Genomic DNA, 19536 nt, shown 5'->3' on the forward strand with positions numbered 1-19536 from the left:
CCCACTTAACCGCTAACACTCAATTACAGTCTTCCTCATGTTGAGTCAAACCTTCAGTGTCACTCGCACACACACTAAGAGTTTCAATTAGTTAACCACTACAACAACAACAACAAGCCTCCACTGTGAATGAGTGGTTCTCAAAGACTGGGTTGGGACCCACAGATGGAATGCAAGAGATTTTTTTTAGTTGTCCCTCAGAATCAGACTTTATGCACATAACATACAAGGAATTTGACTTTTTTGGTGCATTTAAATAGAATGAAATAAAATGAAATTGTTCTTTTTAAATGGGGCGCTGTGTGAAAGACAAGGCAGAAGGGACTCATTTTGTGATACACCTGTCGAATATCTACCAATATATCTCGCATTTCTCGTCCAAACTCTGCAACGCACACGCTGGTACACTTAGTGAGTCACCTTTTGGACATTTACCAATTTATTTTTTGCATTATCATGTATATTTCTTATATTGTTCTATGTAAAATACTACTACTAGTAGTGTGCTGTTCCTTCATTCCTATTATAAAAAGGTACCAAAACACACACATGGCTGTTAACTCACCATTCAACATACCACACACTCAATGAGTGTTGCGTCTCAACAGGAAGTTAGTCATTTTCTTTCTGTGAAAGCCTCTTAAAAAGAATTTCCAGTGAAATACTCTCTTTGTCCTGCTGCCATATTTACCATCATACAGCGCAGGATACAGCATGTCTGCTTTTGTTTATGTGTATGAGCTGTAATTCTGTAGAACTGTAGTTTCCAGTCATCATAAAAACACATGTACGTCCTTATATAACATGCATTATGTAGTGTGTTCTCTACAGTGAAACACAGAGATGTAAAAGTCTTGACTCGGACTCGTTGGTTTCAGTGCCAGCTCACAGTCTGAGCTCCAAACCCCGACTCTGGGCTCCATAGTGCCGTTAATGAGCGGTTCAACCATGGCGTGGTTCTTGCAGCCAACCTCTCTGAGCTTTTTGTCCCCCGTTTCCTCGGACTCCTCCCTCCCTCCCTCCCCCCCTGAGCACTGTGTGCTTTATCCAGCAGCATCAACAGGTCCATTTGAAAGTGTTGCGACAGAGCTGCAGAAGAATGCTGCCACGTCCGTCCATCACCGGTTCGGAAGCACAGTGTGAAGAAAGGAGACTGAGGTGGTTTGTTGCAGGCAGTTTTGAAGGAGACGTCTGGGGTTTTAAGGGTGAAGCAGCTGCAGCAGAATGAGCAGCGTGCATCCAGCTTAAAGACCATCGTCTTTAAACCTCATGTAAGATTGTGTTGTTGTAGCTTCAGTGCTCACAGGACAATAAATCAAACTGGAAAGGCAAATTTCCCACAGGGACAATAAAGTCTGTTTTATCGTATCTTGAGTCAAAGTAAATATTTGCACTAAATTTAAAAAAAAAGTTCCTACAACGACAAACCCTAACTGAAAAGGCATAAAAATCTATTAATTCTGGGAGTTAATCGTAAACAAGGTCGGCCTTTTCCGGTCCAGGAGTGTAGACACTGAGCCTGAGACTTTAAAAAAAGTATTGTTTTGGTTTTAAAAATGTTAAATGAGTGCTACAGTGATACTAACGCTAAGATTTTCCAATTTCTGACGTATTACGTTATATAGTATAGGCTGTTTTGACTGTAATTCATTATTTCGCCAATAAATATTCAAGAGTTTGAGATTTAATGGTCTTAATCACTAGTTTCTGCTCTTCCTCAGTAAAACATGACGCCAGTGTAGTAAATTATGTTCCCATTAAGGCTCAAAGAATTACTCGATTATTTGATGAGTGTTTCCTAAATAATTAAAACCAGATTTCTCTGATTTTTCAACTTCTTATAAGTGAATAGTTTCTTTGCTCCATATAATAAAACATTTTTTTTTAAAAACTGAATCATTTTGTGGACAAAAACAAGATATTTCAAACATTAATCAACATTTTCGGACATTTTATGGACCAAACGATTAATCGATTGAGAAAATAATCATAATAGTTGAAAGTAATTTAAAGGAAAATAGACAATAAAGCAGCTGGTAATGAGATGGTCAAATGGCCAAAATCTTGAGGCTTTAAAACTGGATTTCAGATTCCTATGAGTGAAAACCCTTGAAAGGCATGAAAGGAAAAACAAGGTCAAAAGTAGAGTCACATTGTTGAACATTTATTTCGATGAACAGGTTTGACATGACCTCAAAGACGATCCCTGATCACAGCAAGACCAGAGGGATGAAAGAAACCTGCGGCCGGACTCTGTCCGTCCTGCTCCTCCTGCACCACAGCTGCACTCTGTCCCTCCTTAAAAACCTCCCTGAAGAGGCTGCTGCTGCCAAGTGGGGGAAAGATCACTTGTGAAAATAAAGACAATAGTTTTTGTTTCTTTTAAAATAATTTAAGCACGATGATCCCTGCACAGGCAGGAAGCCAATGGAAAAAAACGACGACCGAAATCGCCTGAAATGTTTTGACCGGGAGACAAATTGTGATAGATCTTCTTACACTACATCATCGTAGTGTATCTAAAAATAAGTTCTGAATGAAAAGGATCATAAATCATCTGCCTCAGTCCTTGTGGCTGCACAAAAAATCCACTTCATAATGTGAGAACTTACACATTCTGTGGAACGAAAAACCCTAAAAAACATCTGCAACATAAACTCCGACAGTGATCACACCTGTTGCTTACAAGTCATAATGCCAAACACAAAATAAAATTAGAATACAAGTATTTTTTTTTCTCTTCTTGGAAAAAAGCCCATAAAAATATTTGTAAATGTAACAAAATCTCCGGCCTCACGCCCACAAACCATGGGCATGTGCCGGTCATGCGAAACCCCAACTCAGTCACAGGTTGTATTTAGCTTAACTGTATAAACTAAGTTTTTTTTATCTACGTCCCCACGTACAAACAGCTCTGTAAACGTTAACAAAAAATTAAAAACATTAAAAACTATCAAACAAAGTCAGGGAACTCAATGATAGATAATAACAATAACAAAAGAAAGAAAGAAAAGGGTTTCCCCTCTAAAAAAAGACTGCCACCGAGGAAGACAATACTCTTTCTGTGAGCACCTCATTCTGATTCCAAATGCATGTGTGAGGCCTCAAGTCAAGCTACTCCAACAAAAGGGGGCAGCGGGGACTCCGAAAGACTAGCAGCCGCGATGCAAACAGAACATGCCGGGCTGTGGCAGTGACCGAGGAAGCCAAATGGAGCAACTGTTGACATCTGAGAGGGAGTTTTTCCGGTCCAGGAGCGTCGACACCGAGCCTGAGCCGATCGCCTTCACAGTCACAGAGAAGCACGAGTCAGTCAGTCGTCCTCCACGTCAATGTCCTTCAGGAGCGACTGCGGTCCTCCTGCGTCCCCACCAGCATTTTACTGTACAGCTTCTGCTGCTCTTCTTTAAAGGTATCCTTTACCTTTCCTCGCTTCAGTCCTCCGTCCCTGCAGAGACGAGAGGGACAGTTCAGTTTTCATAAAATGTCACAATATTGTTTATATATTATCTGCTATACTATGTTAGATGCTGAAATATTCTACTCAAGTAAAAGTACCACTGTTTATATAAACCTTTACTTAAGGTCAAGTAAAAGCACTGGTCTAAAAAGTTACTCAAGTTAAAGTCAAAACTCATTTAAAATTAGTAGTAGAGTAAAAGTTACTTCGTTACTTTTATAACAAGGTTGTGGTTCTTTCTTGTGTCGTTCAAAAAAGGACAAGGGAACACAAATCTCACATTAATTGTTTTTAAATTAAACGCAAACCTTTACAAATTAAAGTGCTGACAAAATAAAACATGTCAGGATGGGTCAAAGGCCACAAATGCTTTAACTTCCTCCCTCCCTATTTTACAGCAATTTAAAACTTAATTACAAATTAAATTAATTAAAAATGTTAATGTTTATTTACATTTTTAATTAATTTAAAATTCTGTGATTAACCATTACAGTCTCAAACTTCACACTACACAGCTAGCATTGTCGCCTCACAGCAAAAAGGTCACCGGTTCAAATCCCAGTTGGACCAAATTTGCCATGTTCCCCCGTGTGTGTGATTGGGTTCTTTCTGGTTTCTTTCTCCAAGAGGTGATGTATTTAACCCACAGCAGATGAAGTAATTCATCATTTTGAATCCTTTGACGGATCTAATTAAAATATAATTACGTTTCTACACGACTATCATTTGTGATTGATGACATAGAGAAGAGGTGAACGTGTGAGGTGAAGCATTTCTGTCACATACTCTACTAACAGTCACAGAGTTTGTATGTGAAAGAGAGCAGAAACTGAGGCAAGTGAGTGTTTTCTTACCACAGGAGGTCCACCAGTCCTCCTTGTCTGGCAATGGCTGCTTTTACACGGTTAGCAAACTGTACGGCGTCCTCTCCCTCCTGTGGGTGAAGATTGACACCAGTGAAAACACAGGCAAAAACTTTTTACAGCTATTATATAAGTCTAAAAGCCTTGTTTCTTTGTTGAAGTAAATCTTCCATGAATAAACAGAGAGAAGAGCAGACGAGAGACTCTAAGACTTGTGTACACTTTGTCACAGAAAATGTGAGTTAAACCACTCCATCCATCCAGCAAGAGAAAAGAAAAACTGTAAGAAATAGAGTCAACAGTGGAGTCTCACCTCTCTCGACATGGGAGGAAGGTACCACACGCTGCAGACGATGGCCCAGCTGCTCATCATACGTAACAGATAGTTGACCATACCGAACTTGCTGCTGTTCCAGAAGGCATCTCCGAATCTGGGGTCGTACTGTGAGGATCAAACACACACACACACACACCAGAGCGACAATCAATATCTGTTTTGAACAAACAAACATGGTTAACGTTGATGGTTGACTCAAAAAGAAACAGCAGGGTCAACAGCACGGGGTGTGACTGAAGAGTTCTGAGGCGGCAATAATAATAATAATAATTAGCAATAAGGTCAGACAGATGGAAATTACTCATTTTAATTGAAAAGCATTCCTAAAATGTTCCGTTGGTCTTTTTCTTTTTGCACCAACTGATGTATTTAACTTTGAAACGACGTATTCCGTGATGTTCTCTTCTACAATAATATACAACAGAAGACGTCTAGCTAATGTCCAGCAGGCTGCACACTGAGAGGATTAATGCCGCCCTCCACTGTGAGAAGTTTGATATTACAGTTCAAAGTTCTCCTCCTTCAATGCACTTTAAAGCTCCTCAACACCACCTCTCTCCTACCACGACCTCTTTAAAACACAAAGGGGACCAGGGAAGTGAGCAGTCACTCACGAGCAAATGAGCGCATGATTGAAGGCGAAAGTACTTCACTTCCTGTGATGAGTACACATGGACAGCTGCAGAGTTGACTAAAGATCACACCTTCAAAGAGAAGAACCAGAGTCTGGTTGTCTGGTCCACATCAGTGGGTTTACAGACTGCGGCATAAATGCTCCAGGCTGTTTTTTCCCCCCCCCGAAATACTCTAAGTGCACACACACCCCCTTAGACAACTGAGGAGTGTTAGAAAGAAGAAGAAGCTGCTTGTAAGATTGACCCTCTGGGAACAATTAACTTTGCATAACAAACACAATTGTCAAGGGAAATAATGATTGTGGTTAAAAACATGTGTGTTGACTGCAGACAGAAATGTCATCACGCAGCAATAATAAAGGAAGAAACTAGGTGATTTTTTGGGGATACATTACAGAGAGACATTACAATTTTTAAGTCAAGTTTCAATTCAATTTTCACTGAATTATGGATTTAAAACAAACGATGGAGCACCACACTACACACACACACACCACATTAGTATGATTCTAAACTGTAATACTAGGATCAAAGTGTAAAGATATGAATCGTTAAATCTTCATAAAACCGTCAGTAGTCAAACTTTTTGAGAAAAATGCATTGAACTAACAATTTTTAGGATGATATTTGACATAATTTCAAAAGAAAAGTGTTTGTTTTGATGTGGAAAAAATAAGAAAAATAAACGTAATCACTCTTACCTTAATGGCCACAGGATAAACTGTGGAACCAATATCAAAACTGCCCTTCTTAAACATCATGACTGATGTGTTGTTGATGCAGGTGCCTGGAAGATTTAAGATGAATTATTATAACAAAATCAGTCGAAGCTTACAAGCCTTTTTCAAAACGAGCATTTTAACATTATCATCATTATTATTATTATTATTATTATTATTATTATTACTCACCTTCTGGAAATATTAGTATGGGTAGTTTAGATTTATCTTCGACGTGGTCACTCAATCTGAAAAACAAACAGGACATAAGGCATAAATGAGATTAAAGACACAAAAAATTAATAGTAATACTATTAATAGTAATACTATTATATAATTTAATAAATACAATAACTAACAACAGTATGGCTAAAAAAAAATGAGAAAAAGAGCTCAATAATGTGTGAAGAAAATGATTGACATAGTGGTTGTAATGTTACCTTTTGGCCACTAGATGTCGGTCTTTGACTTCTGAGCGTTCAAACCAAATGTGAGGGCAGGCTTTGACCATGGACTTCTGAATGACACCCATCAAGCCACCGTGGATCTGGCCAACCTGGCAGGACACAAACACAAACACTCGTCTATTTATAGGAGAGATGCCATTTACACAGACAGGAAATAGACCAGGGTCAAAGTTTCCTGTATCTTTACCATAGCATAGCAGCCGTCGCTGGCGAGGATGATAACATCGATGGGTGAGGTGTGGTTGGCAACACAGATGCCTCCATTCTTGGGTTTATTCTCACTGGAAAAGACGAGAGAAGAGTGTTAATCTCCCTGGAGTTACTGTTGTAGTACTCAAGACATGGTCTCAAGAGAAGTTTTTCAAGGGTCTTCGTGTCATCTGGATCACATAAACCACGAAGAATTGATTTGCAGAATAACAACCAGAGATTCACACACAGCCAACACTACATGCCGTAATACTGCCGCTCCCTCGCTAAAAATGAGAGACATATGACAGGAGAGCATGTAGATCAATGGTTCCCAAACACTGGATGGGGACCAACAGATGAGTCACGGGACATTTCTTGTGGTCCCGAGGCAAATTTACTGATTTTTCTCAATTATTCAATTTGCAGTGAAGTTAAGCATTTTTGTTTTTAATAATCAAATTCTGTTAGTTGAAATAAAGCCAATATATTCACAGTATATAGGGCAGTGGTCTAGATTTAGGTTGTTTGGTCTTTGTTGAGGATCAGATTTCGGTTGCGCATTCACACCTCCCCACACGAACCGGACTTTCAGAGCAAACAAACTAGGATTTGATTTAGAGGGACTGGAATGAACGCACCCTTAGACTCCATCTGCCCTGGTCTCCGTCTGTTGGTCTCTCTTGGTTTCCATTGGCGTGGTATTGACTACAAAACTACCTGATTCGTCATCAAGGGCTAAAACAATGTGGAATCAAGTATCAAAACAACCTAAAAATACACTGTAGGTTTGCCTGGATCCACTGCCACTTTCCAGGTATTCTTGAGAAAAACAAAGCAACGCATGTGTCCAGAGCACGAGCAGCACCCCAAAGCACCAAGTCCACATTCCAGAGATTGAGTTACAATCTTAAATAGAGACGAGGGGAGGGAGGAAGAGGAAATCCTCATGAGTCACTTGTGTATTATTAGTCCCAGACTGGAATTGACCGAGTCTTACAACAGGCGTTGATATCACACACTTAACTACAATAGACGACAATGAATAAGTTCTGTGTCAGTGTGTTTTTCAGTCATAAAAAGACAGAGAAAGATTTAAAAAGTTCACTTTATGGCAACATACACATGGACTTCCTGTGGCATGCGTCATCATCCTCACAGACAAAAAAACCCAACTACAAACTTCATCAGTAATCAGTGAGAGTGGATAACCACCATCTACTGTCCATTAAAAGATCATGTGCTACAAACACGCCGGTGAACATGAACGCAGCCTTGAGTCAGTCGTCATCGGGCTTTCCTCTATCTCATACTCAGCACTCGAGGACAGCGCTCACATTGCAAAAGCCAACACACCCTGGTGGTGTCTGTTCTCCAGACTCATCTGTGGTTATGTAATCTCACATTCAGGCTGGGTCATGTTCGCAGCAGGAGGGTCCTGCAGCAGAGAGGAGGTCCTATATCCAGACCCTAGTATGTACCCCAGAGGATTCACTTATATAAGTCCAAATGTTCTTGTCTCCTCTTACCATGTGCCTGGAAATGTCTTGAAATGTTTGTTAATAGGAGGTGTCAAAGCCGAGATCTTTATCCTCAAAGATTCTAAATCGATTCAAAACAAAGAATTGTTTCTTTTAAAATGTTTAAAGCTTCAGTTTTGATTGATACGGCCTGTTTCTTTTCAAAACCCCAGCGTCCTCACAGCTTAGTTTTATGATTGCATTTGGGTAGGGCTGCAGTGATTATTTGATTAATCGATTGTTAATCAATGACTAAATGTTTTGTTTTTTTAATAATTAATACATCTGATTTTTCGGCTTCTTAAATGTGAATATTTTCTGGTTTCTTTTGCTCTATTTGAGCAAAAGAAAAATCATTAAAACTGAAAAGACATTTGAGAACATCATGATTTCCAGGTTTGATAAACACTGATGTATGAATGTGAATATTTTCTAATCTCGGAATGTGAATATTTTCTAATCTCGGAATCTGAATATATGTGAATGTATGAATACAACAGCAAAAGAAATCAGGAAACTGACTAAGAAGTTAACTTGTCGGAAAAACTTCTTGCTGTGTAAACGGCGATAAAGCCGTCAGAGTAAGAACTGGGTAATGTACGAAAAACATTGCAAAGATGCTTGAAATAAGAAAGAGGAAGAAAATGGCTTCCTCTATTAGCATGCATGATGTGAAGATATCCGCTTGATATACATCACCGGCCACAGGGTTTACAAGTTTTTTAAATTTACCAGTTAACAACATGGTGACAATCCAACGCATGTAAACCTGCTGAAATTCAAACACAGCATCAGAATGAGGAAGAAGGGTGATGTAAGTGACTTTGAATGTTGAAATGATTGTTGTTGCCACACACTACTGGGATTATGACATACATGAAACGCAGAAAAGCAGAAAATATCCAGTGAGAAGTAGTTCTCTGGGAGGAAATGGCTTGTTGATGTTGGAGGAGAATGACCAAACTGGTACGAAATGACAGGAAGGCAATAGTAACACAAAAATACACCACTCCAGTACTTTGGCCATGTCAGCAGGTGACACAAAATTTCTACACACTTTCTGCAAGGGATCATAAGTAGTAGAAGGAGTGGAGGAAGACACCATGTGGGAGGTGGGAAGACGATGTTCCTGGCTAGAAAAACCTCTGGCCCAACTAACACATACAGCTATAGGAAGAGGCTAGTACTGGGATAGACCATCGTCCTGGACCCTCAAGCAAATAAGAATGGAGACTAAGATCATCTCTGAACGCACAACACATCAAACTTTATAGCAGTTGGAAAACAGCAGCAGGAAACCACACAGTGCGCTATATTAGTCACACATAATACGTAAACGAGCAGCCACTGAGTTCATACAAAGGTATCTGCAGAAGTATCTACAGTGATGAGATGACTTGCTAAAATATTCTAGGTGCAACGGTAGGGCTGCGATGAGAAAGTCTACGTTGTTGACAAAAATCTGTGATAAAATTAGTCGCCAATGAATTTAATTGTTGGTTTCATCATTACATGGTTTATGGATCTGAACATCCTTTTTTACTCAGAGTGAGACATCTCACTTTCTACCCATCTTTGCTGGGAGCTGCACATACAGCGAACAGCAGGAGACGGCGTGTAAACATGCTGCTGATCAAACACCCTCTCGTCTGAAAATATCAAACGGTATCGGAGCATTTTACTCAAACGCACCAAAGAAAAAGGAAATCATCGTGTAAAATTTGCAAAGCAACCTCAAGGTAAATTGAAAAGCTGGTAGCTAAAGAAAGCTACTGAGTAACTGTGTGATTTATTAGCCGATAAGTCGACCATTTGTTTTTAATTATCAAAGACTAGCCGACTATGAGAAAAGTAGTTTGTTGCCGCCCAATGCAGCGCCCAATTCTCCTTCATGTGTGTTAATCATTAACCATTTTGATAACAACAGAACATAAAATTAAGTTCCTCTACCGAAAAGCACAAATACATGAACCGGGGCCAAACTGGAAGCGTGAGAGCAGACAGTCGGGAACATCTTGGTTTTCATTTTGGCACACGTGTTAACAGATTAGAGACAAGCTCATGCGAGAGCTACGTCTCATGTCAGTGAGTCATGCTGCTCTTCTTCTTGCCTATTTTTACCATAACCCTCACAAAGTTGACAGCAAAACAGACAATTGATGAGATCTTTCATCGCAAGTATCAGTCACACAGGCCACAAACACATGTCCTGTAACCAATTCAAAGCAAAAGCAGTCTAGCATTTATGTTCTCTTTGTATTGTGTGCAGGGGTTATTTGTATAAACTCTATGTAAAGGTGTTTTATTGTTATTATAATATCTATATAGAATATAGAACAGAGGGGTCAGACACAGCATGATACACATCCAGTGCAGCCCAAGCCTTATAATACTACGCATATTTTTGATAATTATGCTGATGAATTATAAATACGTCTGTGGTTTTAGAGAGTCAGCTGTTGCTATGATTGAGCAACCCTGTGTTTATTGTCAGGGAGTAAACATACTGACAAGTGTCTGTTTTTACAAAAATGGTCCATCTGCTGTGTGCTGTTTTTATAAGGTCTCCATCTTTACTGCAGGTTAGTCATCCTGCACGCTGGAAGAACATCAACTATGTGTGTGATGTGTTTCTTTACAGTCATTGGTTTCCCAATGTTGTATATATAAAAACATAAAGGTGGAGTTTTGAGATTAGGTTTTTTTCACTGTGGGGCCCAAAAATTGCATTTTAGGGCTTCCAAAATGCCAGTTCCATGCGGATAAATAAGCCAATATCATACAAAACCTTGGTGGATTCTCCTAAACTCGTACACATTTTCCATAATCCCTTTCATCCTCATACACTCACAGCTATAAATATTTTAAATCATCTCCTCAGAGACTTCCTGCTTCAAAAAAACACAGATAAAAAGTGTACAAAAACAGTGAGGGTGTTTACCTGTCATGATAGGTTATTATGGCCGTCAGGGCTCTGACACATATTCTGTAGCACATCAAATGGACTTTCTGACTCAGAAAGTTTTTGATCCTGCAAGAAAGAGCAAACAGCACGAGTCACTTCACATGGCAAGATGGAAAATTTAAAATGACTGCATTCGGAGGCCTGAGCAGGTGTTTTCGTTGTACCTTCCATTCGGCAGAAGCCCAATAACAGAGGTGAGGAACACAAGGAGTCCTACTCCAGTGAAGGCAAGAGTTACCCTGGTGAAGAGACAGAAGAAAACATGTAATCCTTGGAGAGATAATCTTTAATAAAAACACGTATAACACAGACAGGAGGGATCATTTCTCTTTTTACCGCCATTTCAATTCAAGGATATGATCCCCAGCTAATAGAGCTTCCGCTTTTACTGAGAGGAGTAACCTTTCTGTTAACATGTAAAGGTCAAGAGTGATGTTACCCAGCACTATCTTGCTAATAATTATAAGTATCACACTCTCTGCTCCACTTGCCACTGTCACTGATAATAACTGACTCCACAACCTGCAGGAGGGCACACTGGAGGCCGGCATAATCTGGATGAAGCAATCATTCAGGTTCGGAGAGAGCGACAGAGAGGTGATGATTAAATTGGACAAGGATTAGAAAGAGATTGTAGAGGTGAAGGCTTCATGCGAGTGGGAGCTAAAGCGACACTGGACTGGATGAGAGAATCTATTAGATGGACGGCGACTAGAATGGGGTCTGTCTGTGCGGCGGTGGCCTGATTCCTCTCCCCACTGGCAGCTGGAAATGAGCCAACCACGCTTAGTACTGAGTCACAGAGCTTGTGTTTCTCAAAGTCGAGTCTGAAGAGAGGGATCTCCGCTTCGACTCGACATATGCAGACATTTAGACTTCCCACTCTGTGTAGATTTTACTTGCGTACTGGCTTGTTTATGAGAATATCAACATATGCTAAAATCCAACAGCTGTTTAAATTAGAAGGAGAGCAGGTTTGTGATTGTAAATGTGTAAGCCTGTTTAACCTCCCAGTTTTATGATCAACACCTGCAGCTACTCACACGCATATATGACGGGTTTGGCTTTGTGTTTGTTTCTAAATGATAACCCAGCCATGCACAGTTGACACATTTTCATAATGCATCTGTGATATTCAGCAGTCAAATAATAATATGCCTTAGGCCGGAGAGCGATTTGTAAGTTAAATCCCACTGACAATCGACCGCTGACCACATCAGTCTGAATATAACCGCTCTTCAATCTTCATGTTTGTCTGACACAGCCTGTTCATATAGTTTGTTCTATAAACGGATTATGGGGGACTGGTGTGTGATAATCTGTTTACATACTGGGCACTGGATCCTCCTTTCCTGTGTTGACGTTTCCATTTTTTTAAATGACGATATTATTATTATTGATCTGGTCTCATTGGAGTACTTCGCTCAGCTGTTGCTATTTATGCTTTATGATTACATTTTATGGTGGACACTGGAGCCTGCTTGGGAAGGAGGAAATTAAGTTTACTCTCCAGTGTGACACATGTGATTATCTAATATCTGTACATCTACGGCTACAGCCACATAAAAACATACATTTGAAGAAGCACCAAATTGTTTTAAAGTATGTACAGTGTGGTCCAGTAGAGGGCGCTGGCCTGAGATCTATTTTGAATGCATTTTTCGCAGGAATAACACAGCATGTAATTTTCGTCGGAATTTGATTTTTGGAAAAACAAGACGGCCAAATTCAGTTCAAATTTAAAAAGGCACACATTCAGCACAAGCCACATTATGCTCCGATTTTTGAGTCATGAAAACGGAGAAGTTTGAAAAAGGTGCTGGCTCTGTTTACATTTGAAACTCTTTAGTAGTACTTACTTTAACTACGCAAACAACAGCAGAAGAGCTTCCTGTTTACACCAACATCCCTCAATGATCACATGATATGTATTTTATGGTGTGGACACAGTTGACTTCTGATATGAAAATACAAACGAATATGGCTGTAGCCTTAGCTGAAGGTAACAGCTCATTACCTGAGAGGCAGCAGGAAGCCGTATCGGATCAGCAAGCCCAGCCCCCACAGGACGGTCAGCCTCATGCTGATGTGCTGGAAGTTATAGTTGCTGCGCGTCAGCAGGTTCCAGGACTCCAGCTCCTCGGCGGAAAACCGCTTCGTCACCTCGTCGTCCATGATGCTCTCCACTCCCCGCCGGGCGAAGTAGAAGATGTCCGACATCTCGAACTCCGAGGCGGAATCCAGGTCTCTGTTGCTGCCGCTCCGCCGGATCTCCTTGATCTCCTCCTCCAAGGAGGTGGGCTCCTTGGCAATGATTGCTGCGGCGCGGCAGAAAGACGAGAAGTTAGCAATACTTCTATTTAGGAGTATAACCTTTAGGAGGTTTCCAACTCCAGAAGAAGGCAGAAATGTAACATCATGGATGCAAGGTGACGTTAAAACTCACAGAAGAAGATCATCATCACATCTTACCATTTGAGTAGGGTTTGTACAATTGGTGATTCTTTTCTTTCGCTCCTCTCTCTATCCTTAGTGTGGCCCACTACAGGAAAACAGAACAAAGGCGAGTAAGACAACATTCAGGAAGCCAAAGAACTGTTTGGTTTTCCTGGTTGTTTGTTGGCTCCATACTTCACCCTCGCATTAGTTTGTATTACTATAGGCATTTTTAGTTTAAAACTCTTGTTTGAGGATGAACCATACAGTGTTTACACAAAGACGGAGCTCATGAAAACATTAGCGTGGCAAACAGACGACACTATTGACAACTACATTCGAGGAAACCAGTTCTAAATTCTCAGTCTGACTTCATCCTGTAACCGATTATTGCCTGGACCTCATCTGTGACCGCAGCCTCGTTCTAAGAAACATTACAATACGGTATGTGACAAATGTGTCCTCCGAGGTAAACGCCTGGCACCTGTGTGTGTGTGTGTGTGTGTGTGTGTGTGTGTGTGTGTGTGTGTGTGTGCTGGCAACATGGAGATAAAAACAAACGTCTTCACTGAGGAGCAGGAAAAGGACACAGTGTTCTCCTGGCTGCGAGAGAGAGAGAGAGAGAGAGAGAGACGCCTTAAAGTTTAGAACATTAAAGAGTGTCGGACTACACTTTACACCGCAGGGACTTAACAAGTCTCAGTCTATTTGCATCAATCAATGACTGCTGAATTAACTCTGCGAAAGCTGCATGTGTAAACGTTCACAAACATAAGCTTAAGTGTTTGCACGGCTGAAAACAGTTGGAATTACGCCAGAGGCACTTGTGGAAGAGTATTCTAGGAATGTGGGAGATACGGTGGTTGTGCCAGGAACTCACAGCTACAGTTACACTCCTTAAGGATCTTATGTAATCTAGTTGCACTTCTCTTTACCTACTTTTAACCTGTTGCTTATTCACATGAACACTTTGAGTATACAAAAGTACAGTTTATTGACAGTAAATATGTGCAAATCGATCCATAAAATGTCAGAAAGTGTGTCCACTGAACCGAAAGGATTCAGTTAGAATGATTTTGCTGTGATGTGGAGCAACGAAGCCAGAACATAGTCACACATTCAAAAGAAGCTGAAAAACTAAAAAGCTTTTTTTTAATTATTCAAAGAGCACTTGAGTCATTTGGTAATCAATTAATAACTGATGAATTGTTGAAGCCCTACTCTGTTCTAAAGTGGGTTCCTGCTCTTAACTAGCACCTTGAAACACTTAAATGCACACTATATTATTTATTTATTTCCACTTACAGTACATAAATACTTTGAAACTAAAAAAGAACTAATATTTCAGTAAATATGTTAAAAAACATAATAAATAAGTAAACCTTAAGTGATGCTCTGTTTTTTTCTCTGCATGCTTCAAAACAAATGTAAATAAATGGCTAATAAGTGATTTTCTGAAATGATTTGAGGATTTAAAGACATTTCATCCTCAGCAGTGATGACCATTCAAGTAATTTCTTCCATCTTTTTTTTTTACCCCATGTGTTTACCCCATGTGTTTTTCTTTAAATGGAGTTGTGATAGTGGATTTATATTACTGCGTCATCGTGTTAAAAATGCAGCTCCAGCTTTAAGCAATTTTTTTTTTGGTCATGGGAGGCTGCAGAGCTGCAGGAGAAAGGAGGTTTTCCCCCTATGAGGGATTACAGGTGAGGGAATGGGGGAGAATTTTTAAGTCCTACACTGAATCACGGCCATGACAGACGACGTTTAACTTTATTTATTCAACAAGCTCAAAATGGAAAAAATAACCTCAGCTTCGCACAGACTGAACTAAATCTGTCCTTTGACCTTCTCTCTAAATCTCATAGTTGCTGGTGGAGTCTGGTCTCCCACTCATCCATTTATTTCTGGCAGAGGATCCGCTCTCAGAGGTGTACATGTTGGAGAGTGACGACGGCCTCACTGGTGAAACTACACCAGCGGAAGAAGAAGAAACTGGAGCTTCAAATGAGAGGAGGCTTTAACTATTATTACACATAGAAACCAAAGCATCAACGGTGGCTCATAATTATATCTGGGAAGTGAAATCGCAAATCACCTCCAGATAAGAGTAACTGGCAAAGTCTGTATAACTGTTGTCTCAGGTTACATAACTAAGGAATAGCGTCTCCACGTCTGTTCAGTTCATTTGCATCAGATAGTTAATAAAAGTTGTTGAAGGTTAAAGAAAGGCCTGCATTAACTCAGACACGAGCAAGTGAATCAAGTGTCCTTCCTTCATCAAAACTGTATTGTGTAAATAAAACTGAACTGAAGTAGCTGCTTTACACACACACACACACACACACACACACACACACACACACAAGCTGAGTGAAAAAGACACACCACAGGTGGCCTTTCACAAACAGGACCAACTACTTTAACAAAGAGGATGTTAAATAGAGCGGACGGTTAAATAATAGCCCATTTTTGCTTGTCAGAAGCACATTAAACCTGGGTTTTGAGCAAAGAAAAAGTGTTTAATCAGTAAAATGACTCTACAATGCACACAGGATTGCATCAGCTTCAGGTCTCAGCTGCGTCGGTGTGAAAATGCAGATCCATGATCTGCAGACGTTAGTTTACACTCTTATCAACGGAATCATTTTGGTTTGCAACAAAAAAAGAGATTTGAAATCATCAAAATGTTCTGACATTTTATCGATCAAACAGTTAATCAAGAAAATAATCGACAGATTAATTAATCGTTAGTTGCACATCCTAAACTAAGAATTAAGAGTACCAATCAGTATCAAATCGATTAAGCAGCATCAATATCGGTATTGGTATCGGTTTCTCTAATTCCGTGTACATCTTTGTTATAAAAGGAATTGCACAAGAAAAAGTAACAAGCCTCAACAGATGACTTTATATTTTTGGTGTGAAATCCTTGTTTGTTCAGTAAAGTGCACAAAGCTCTTACCTCAAAGATCTTCAACAAGGATTTCATGTAGAGGCGCCGGATGCCAAAGGACACCCCGAAGATGGCAGGCACGATAATGAAGACCAGCAGCAGGGTGAACCACACGGTGAAGGAGATCCCCAGCAGGATACACACCAAGTTGTCGAAGGGGTTGAAGAAAAGCTCCATCTTGAAGTCAGGAGGGCGACGAAATCGATTAAAAGGTTGATATCACGGAGCGGATGAGGCACAGCGCTCCACCTCCTGGCTTTAAGTGGACCTTTTGTCAGAAAAGGGTCTTCATAAAGAAAACTGAAGGACAGAGCTTCTCTTCATGCTGAGCAGATAGTCCACACAAATACACATGTTCGTCTTGATGTTGCCCTCTTGGGCAATACTGATAAACTTCATTATCTTACTCATGAAACGGTCACTGATTCTCAGTTGAATTCAATTCCAGGAAACAGGAAGAGTGAAACAGCTGTGATGAGGCCCCGCTGGCCCCGTCCCTGCCTCAGACGATGTTTGCTTTTGGAGCGAAGCCTCCCACTGGTGACACGGGAGTAAACAATGAAACAAAAACCAAGTGTGCAGCAGATGGTTCCCGTGTCTGGTGGAGATCCAGTGGTTCTGCAGCTCGGTGTCACACGGACCTGGGAGACATGAAAGTGAAGATTCAGGATGATCCATGTCACGACAATAATATGTCCTCACTGGTCTGAGGGAGCACATCATGTACATGTAATTCAATAATAATGTATCATCCAGCCAGAGGCTCATCCCTGGTACATTTAATCACAAGACAAATGAAGATCATTATTGACCAACATGTTGTTGAACAAAAACTCAGTGTGACAATTAGAAGAACAACAAACCCCAGTATTGACAAATTGGACATGAGAAAACAATAATTAGAAACACAGAAGAGCAGAGAATGAAACAAATAAAAACAATAATATAAGAAACAGCAATTACTGCATTACAAGAATTATTATTTAACACAATATGTGTATTATAAAGTAGGGCTGATGTCATCATGATTTTAATATAAAAAAAAGAGGCAATATTGATATTTGTCATAACGGATAATGAAAGATTACATTTTTCCCCTGAGTGAAAGTTGAAGACAGCAATTTATAGTGGTTTAAAAAAACTACAAGAAATCCCAAAACCTGAGGCAAAACATTAAATAGCAAATATGTGTTCTGTCTCAGTTTATGAATATTTTATCAAGAGGAATCGGGCCAGATGCTACTTTTTCCCCTAAAACAAATCAAAAGAAGGCAGATTTCTGGCTTTAATCTGATTGGGGGAAAAAAGTGACGGGTTTTATTCTCTCAGATTTCTGACTTTAATCTCAGAATTCTGGATTATTAAATTATTAGGACCACTTGTGATTTTTTTTGGGGGGGAAACAACCAAACAAACAAAATATCCAGAGACTTAAGTCAGAATTCTGACTTTATTCTGACTGATAAAACTATTTTGATATCAACAAATATGACACTGTTAAGTACAATATAACCAAGGTTCAGTATGTATTTCTTTGTAAACAGTAACACCGATTTTTTTCCCTAGGCTCTTAGTTGTGTGTGCGCTATCTTCTTATTAAGTTATTACAGAAGACGAGGCCTCATGTGAATATCTTTGGAAAATAAGAGTTTTCCATGTCAGAATTCGATTTAAAACAATAAAATAAAATCTGTTATTACGGAAGAGGGTTATGGCCACGTGTGATTTTTTTTGGAAAATAACGTTTTCTTAGTCAGAATAAATCCTTAATAAGGAATTCTTCCTCTTTTTGTTTGGTTGTTTTTTTGTAATCACATGTGGTTCTAATAAGTAAACACATCTCTTTGTTAACATTTATTTTGACGAATTATTCACATGTGGCACCAATGCCCTTTCGTAATAATGTACCTGAGGTAAATTATATATATATTTTAATTAAATTATCCCCAGTCCTATTATAAAGCTGGTATGGGGGGAGGAACCAATGTTCTGCATCTGTATTAAGTTTAAGTTAAAAGTTTACAGTTAAAGCTGATCCTCTGGTTGTTTAGAAAACAAAAACACATTCACTTGCTAACACGACTGTTATCAGCAGCCACAGGGAGCTCAGGGATATGACGATGGACGGAGGCCCTCCTCATCCCGCCCGGCTGATGCAGCAGGACGGCTAACAACCCGGACAAACACCGCCACAGTCACACACTCACACATACATACACATACATACACATACTCCTTATTATTAGCTACACTCCACAGTTCTCCGTGGCTTTACGTGATTATTCCTCAGCTTCACGACAAAACACACGCCAAACACAACTAACAAACAGCATCTGAGCTGTAAACTGGGCGGTGACACGGAGGCTGCTGACGCGACACGGACCAAATAAAGAATTGTCTTTATGCTGAGGTTAGCATGTAGCTTCGGAGCTAATGCTGCCAGCTGTATATGTGTGTGTGTGAGTGAGTGAGTGAGTGAGTGTGCGCGCGCGCGTTAGCTAAGTGCGGAGCAAACCTTCTCGTACGCAGACTAATGTTAGAATCTTAGCAGTTAAATTAAAATTTAAAAGATTAAACATAAGAGAGGACAAACCTTCAGTCACGTTGTGTCCAGCGCCGGTACATGTCCTCAATAGTCCATCACTTGTCTTTGTCTGACGGTCTGACTGGAGCTAAACTCCGCCCGGCGTACACCGTGAGCACACGCTGCTGCCTACGTTACCTAATCCACAAAACCTGCCTCCTCCTCCCGCCGGCGGACAACAACAAAGCCGTCTAAACACTGACACCTGGTGGCCACAAGTGGACACTACGTTAATCATATGTATATATATATATTTTAATGTTTGAAAATGTTTGCGAAAATAAACTAACAATAATCAGTGATTAGTAATGACTTTTTTTCTGTACATATACATGTATATATGTGTACATGTTTGTCCTGTCTCTGTTGTTAGTGTACGCTGAGATCAAAGATCAAAGCAGG

At 40.0% G+C, this 19536-nt stretch overlaps 1 protein-coding gene across 1 annotated transcript; it reads right to left on the reverse strand.

The window, feature by feature from the left end:
• Positions 1 to 2143: 2143 nt before the first annotated feature.
• On the reverse strand, positions 2144 to 19297 carry gpat4 (glycerol-3-phosphate acyltransferase 4). The gene is made up of 14 exons (XM_058636533.1): positions 19144 to 19297; positions 16958 to 17191; positions 16560 to 16818; positions 13628 to 13697; positions 13173 to 13473; positions 11320 to 11394; positions 11132 to 11221; positions 6669 to 6762; positions 6455 to 6570; positions 6207 to 6262; positions 5997 to 6082; positions 4637 to 4765; positions 4315 to 4394; positions 2144 to 3448 (listed from the first exon to the last, which is right to left on the reverse strand). The coding sequence occupies exons 3-14, from the start codon at positions 16725 to 16727 to the stop codon at positions 3340 to 3342; spliced, it is 1374 nt and encodes a 457-aa protein (XP_058492516.1). The 5' UTR covers positions 16728 to 16818; positions 16958 to 17191; positions 19144 to 19297; the 3' UTR covers positions 2144 to 3339.
• Between the last annotated feature and the right edge of the window lie 239 nt (positions 19298 to 19536).

This window comes from Solea solea, chromosome 8 (genome assembly GCF_958295425.1).
Source record: "Solea solea chromosome 8, fSolSol10.1, whole genome shotgun sequence".
In the NCBI taxonomy this organism is placed as follows: Eukaryota; Metazoa; Chordata; class Actinopteri; order Pleuronectiformes; family Soleidae; genus Solea; species Solea solea.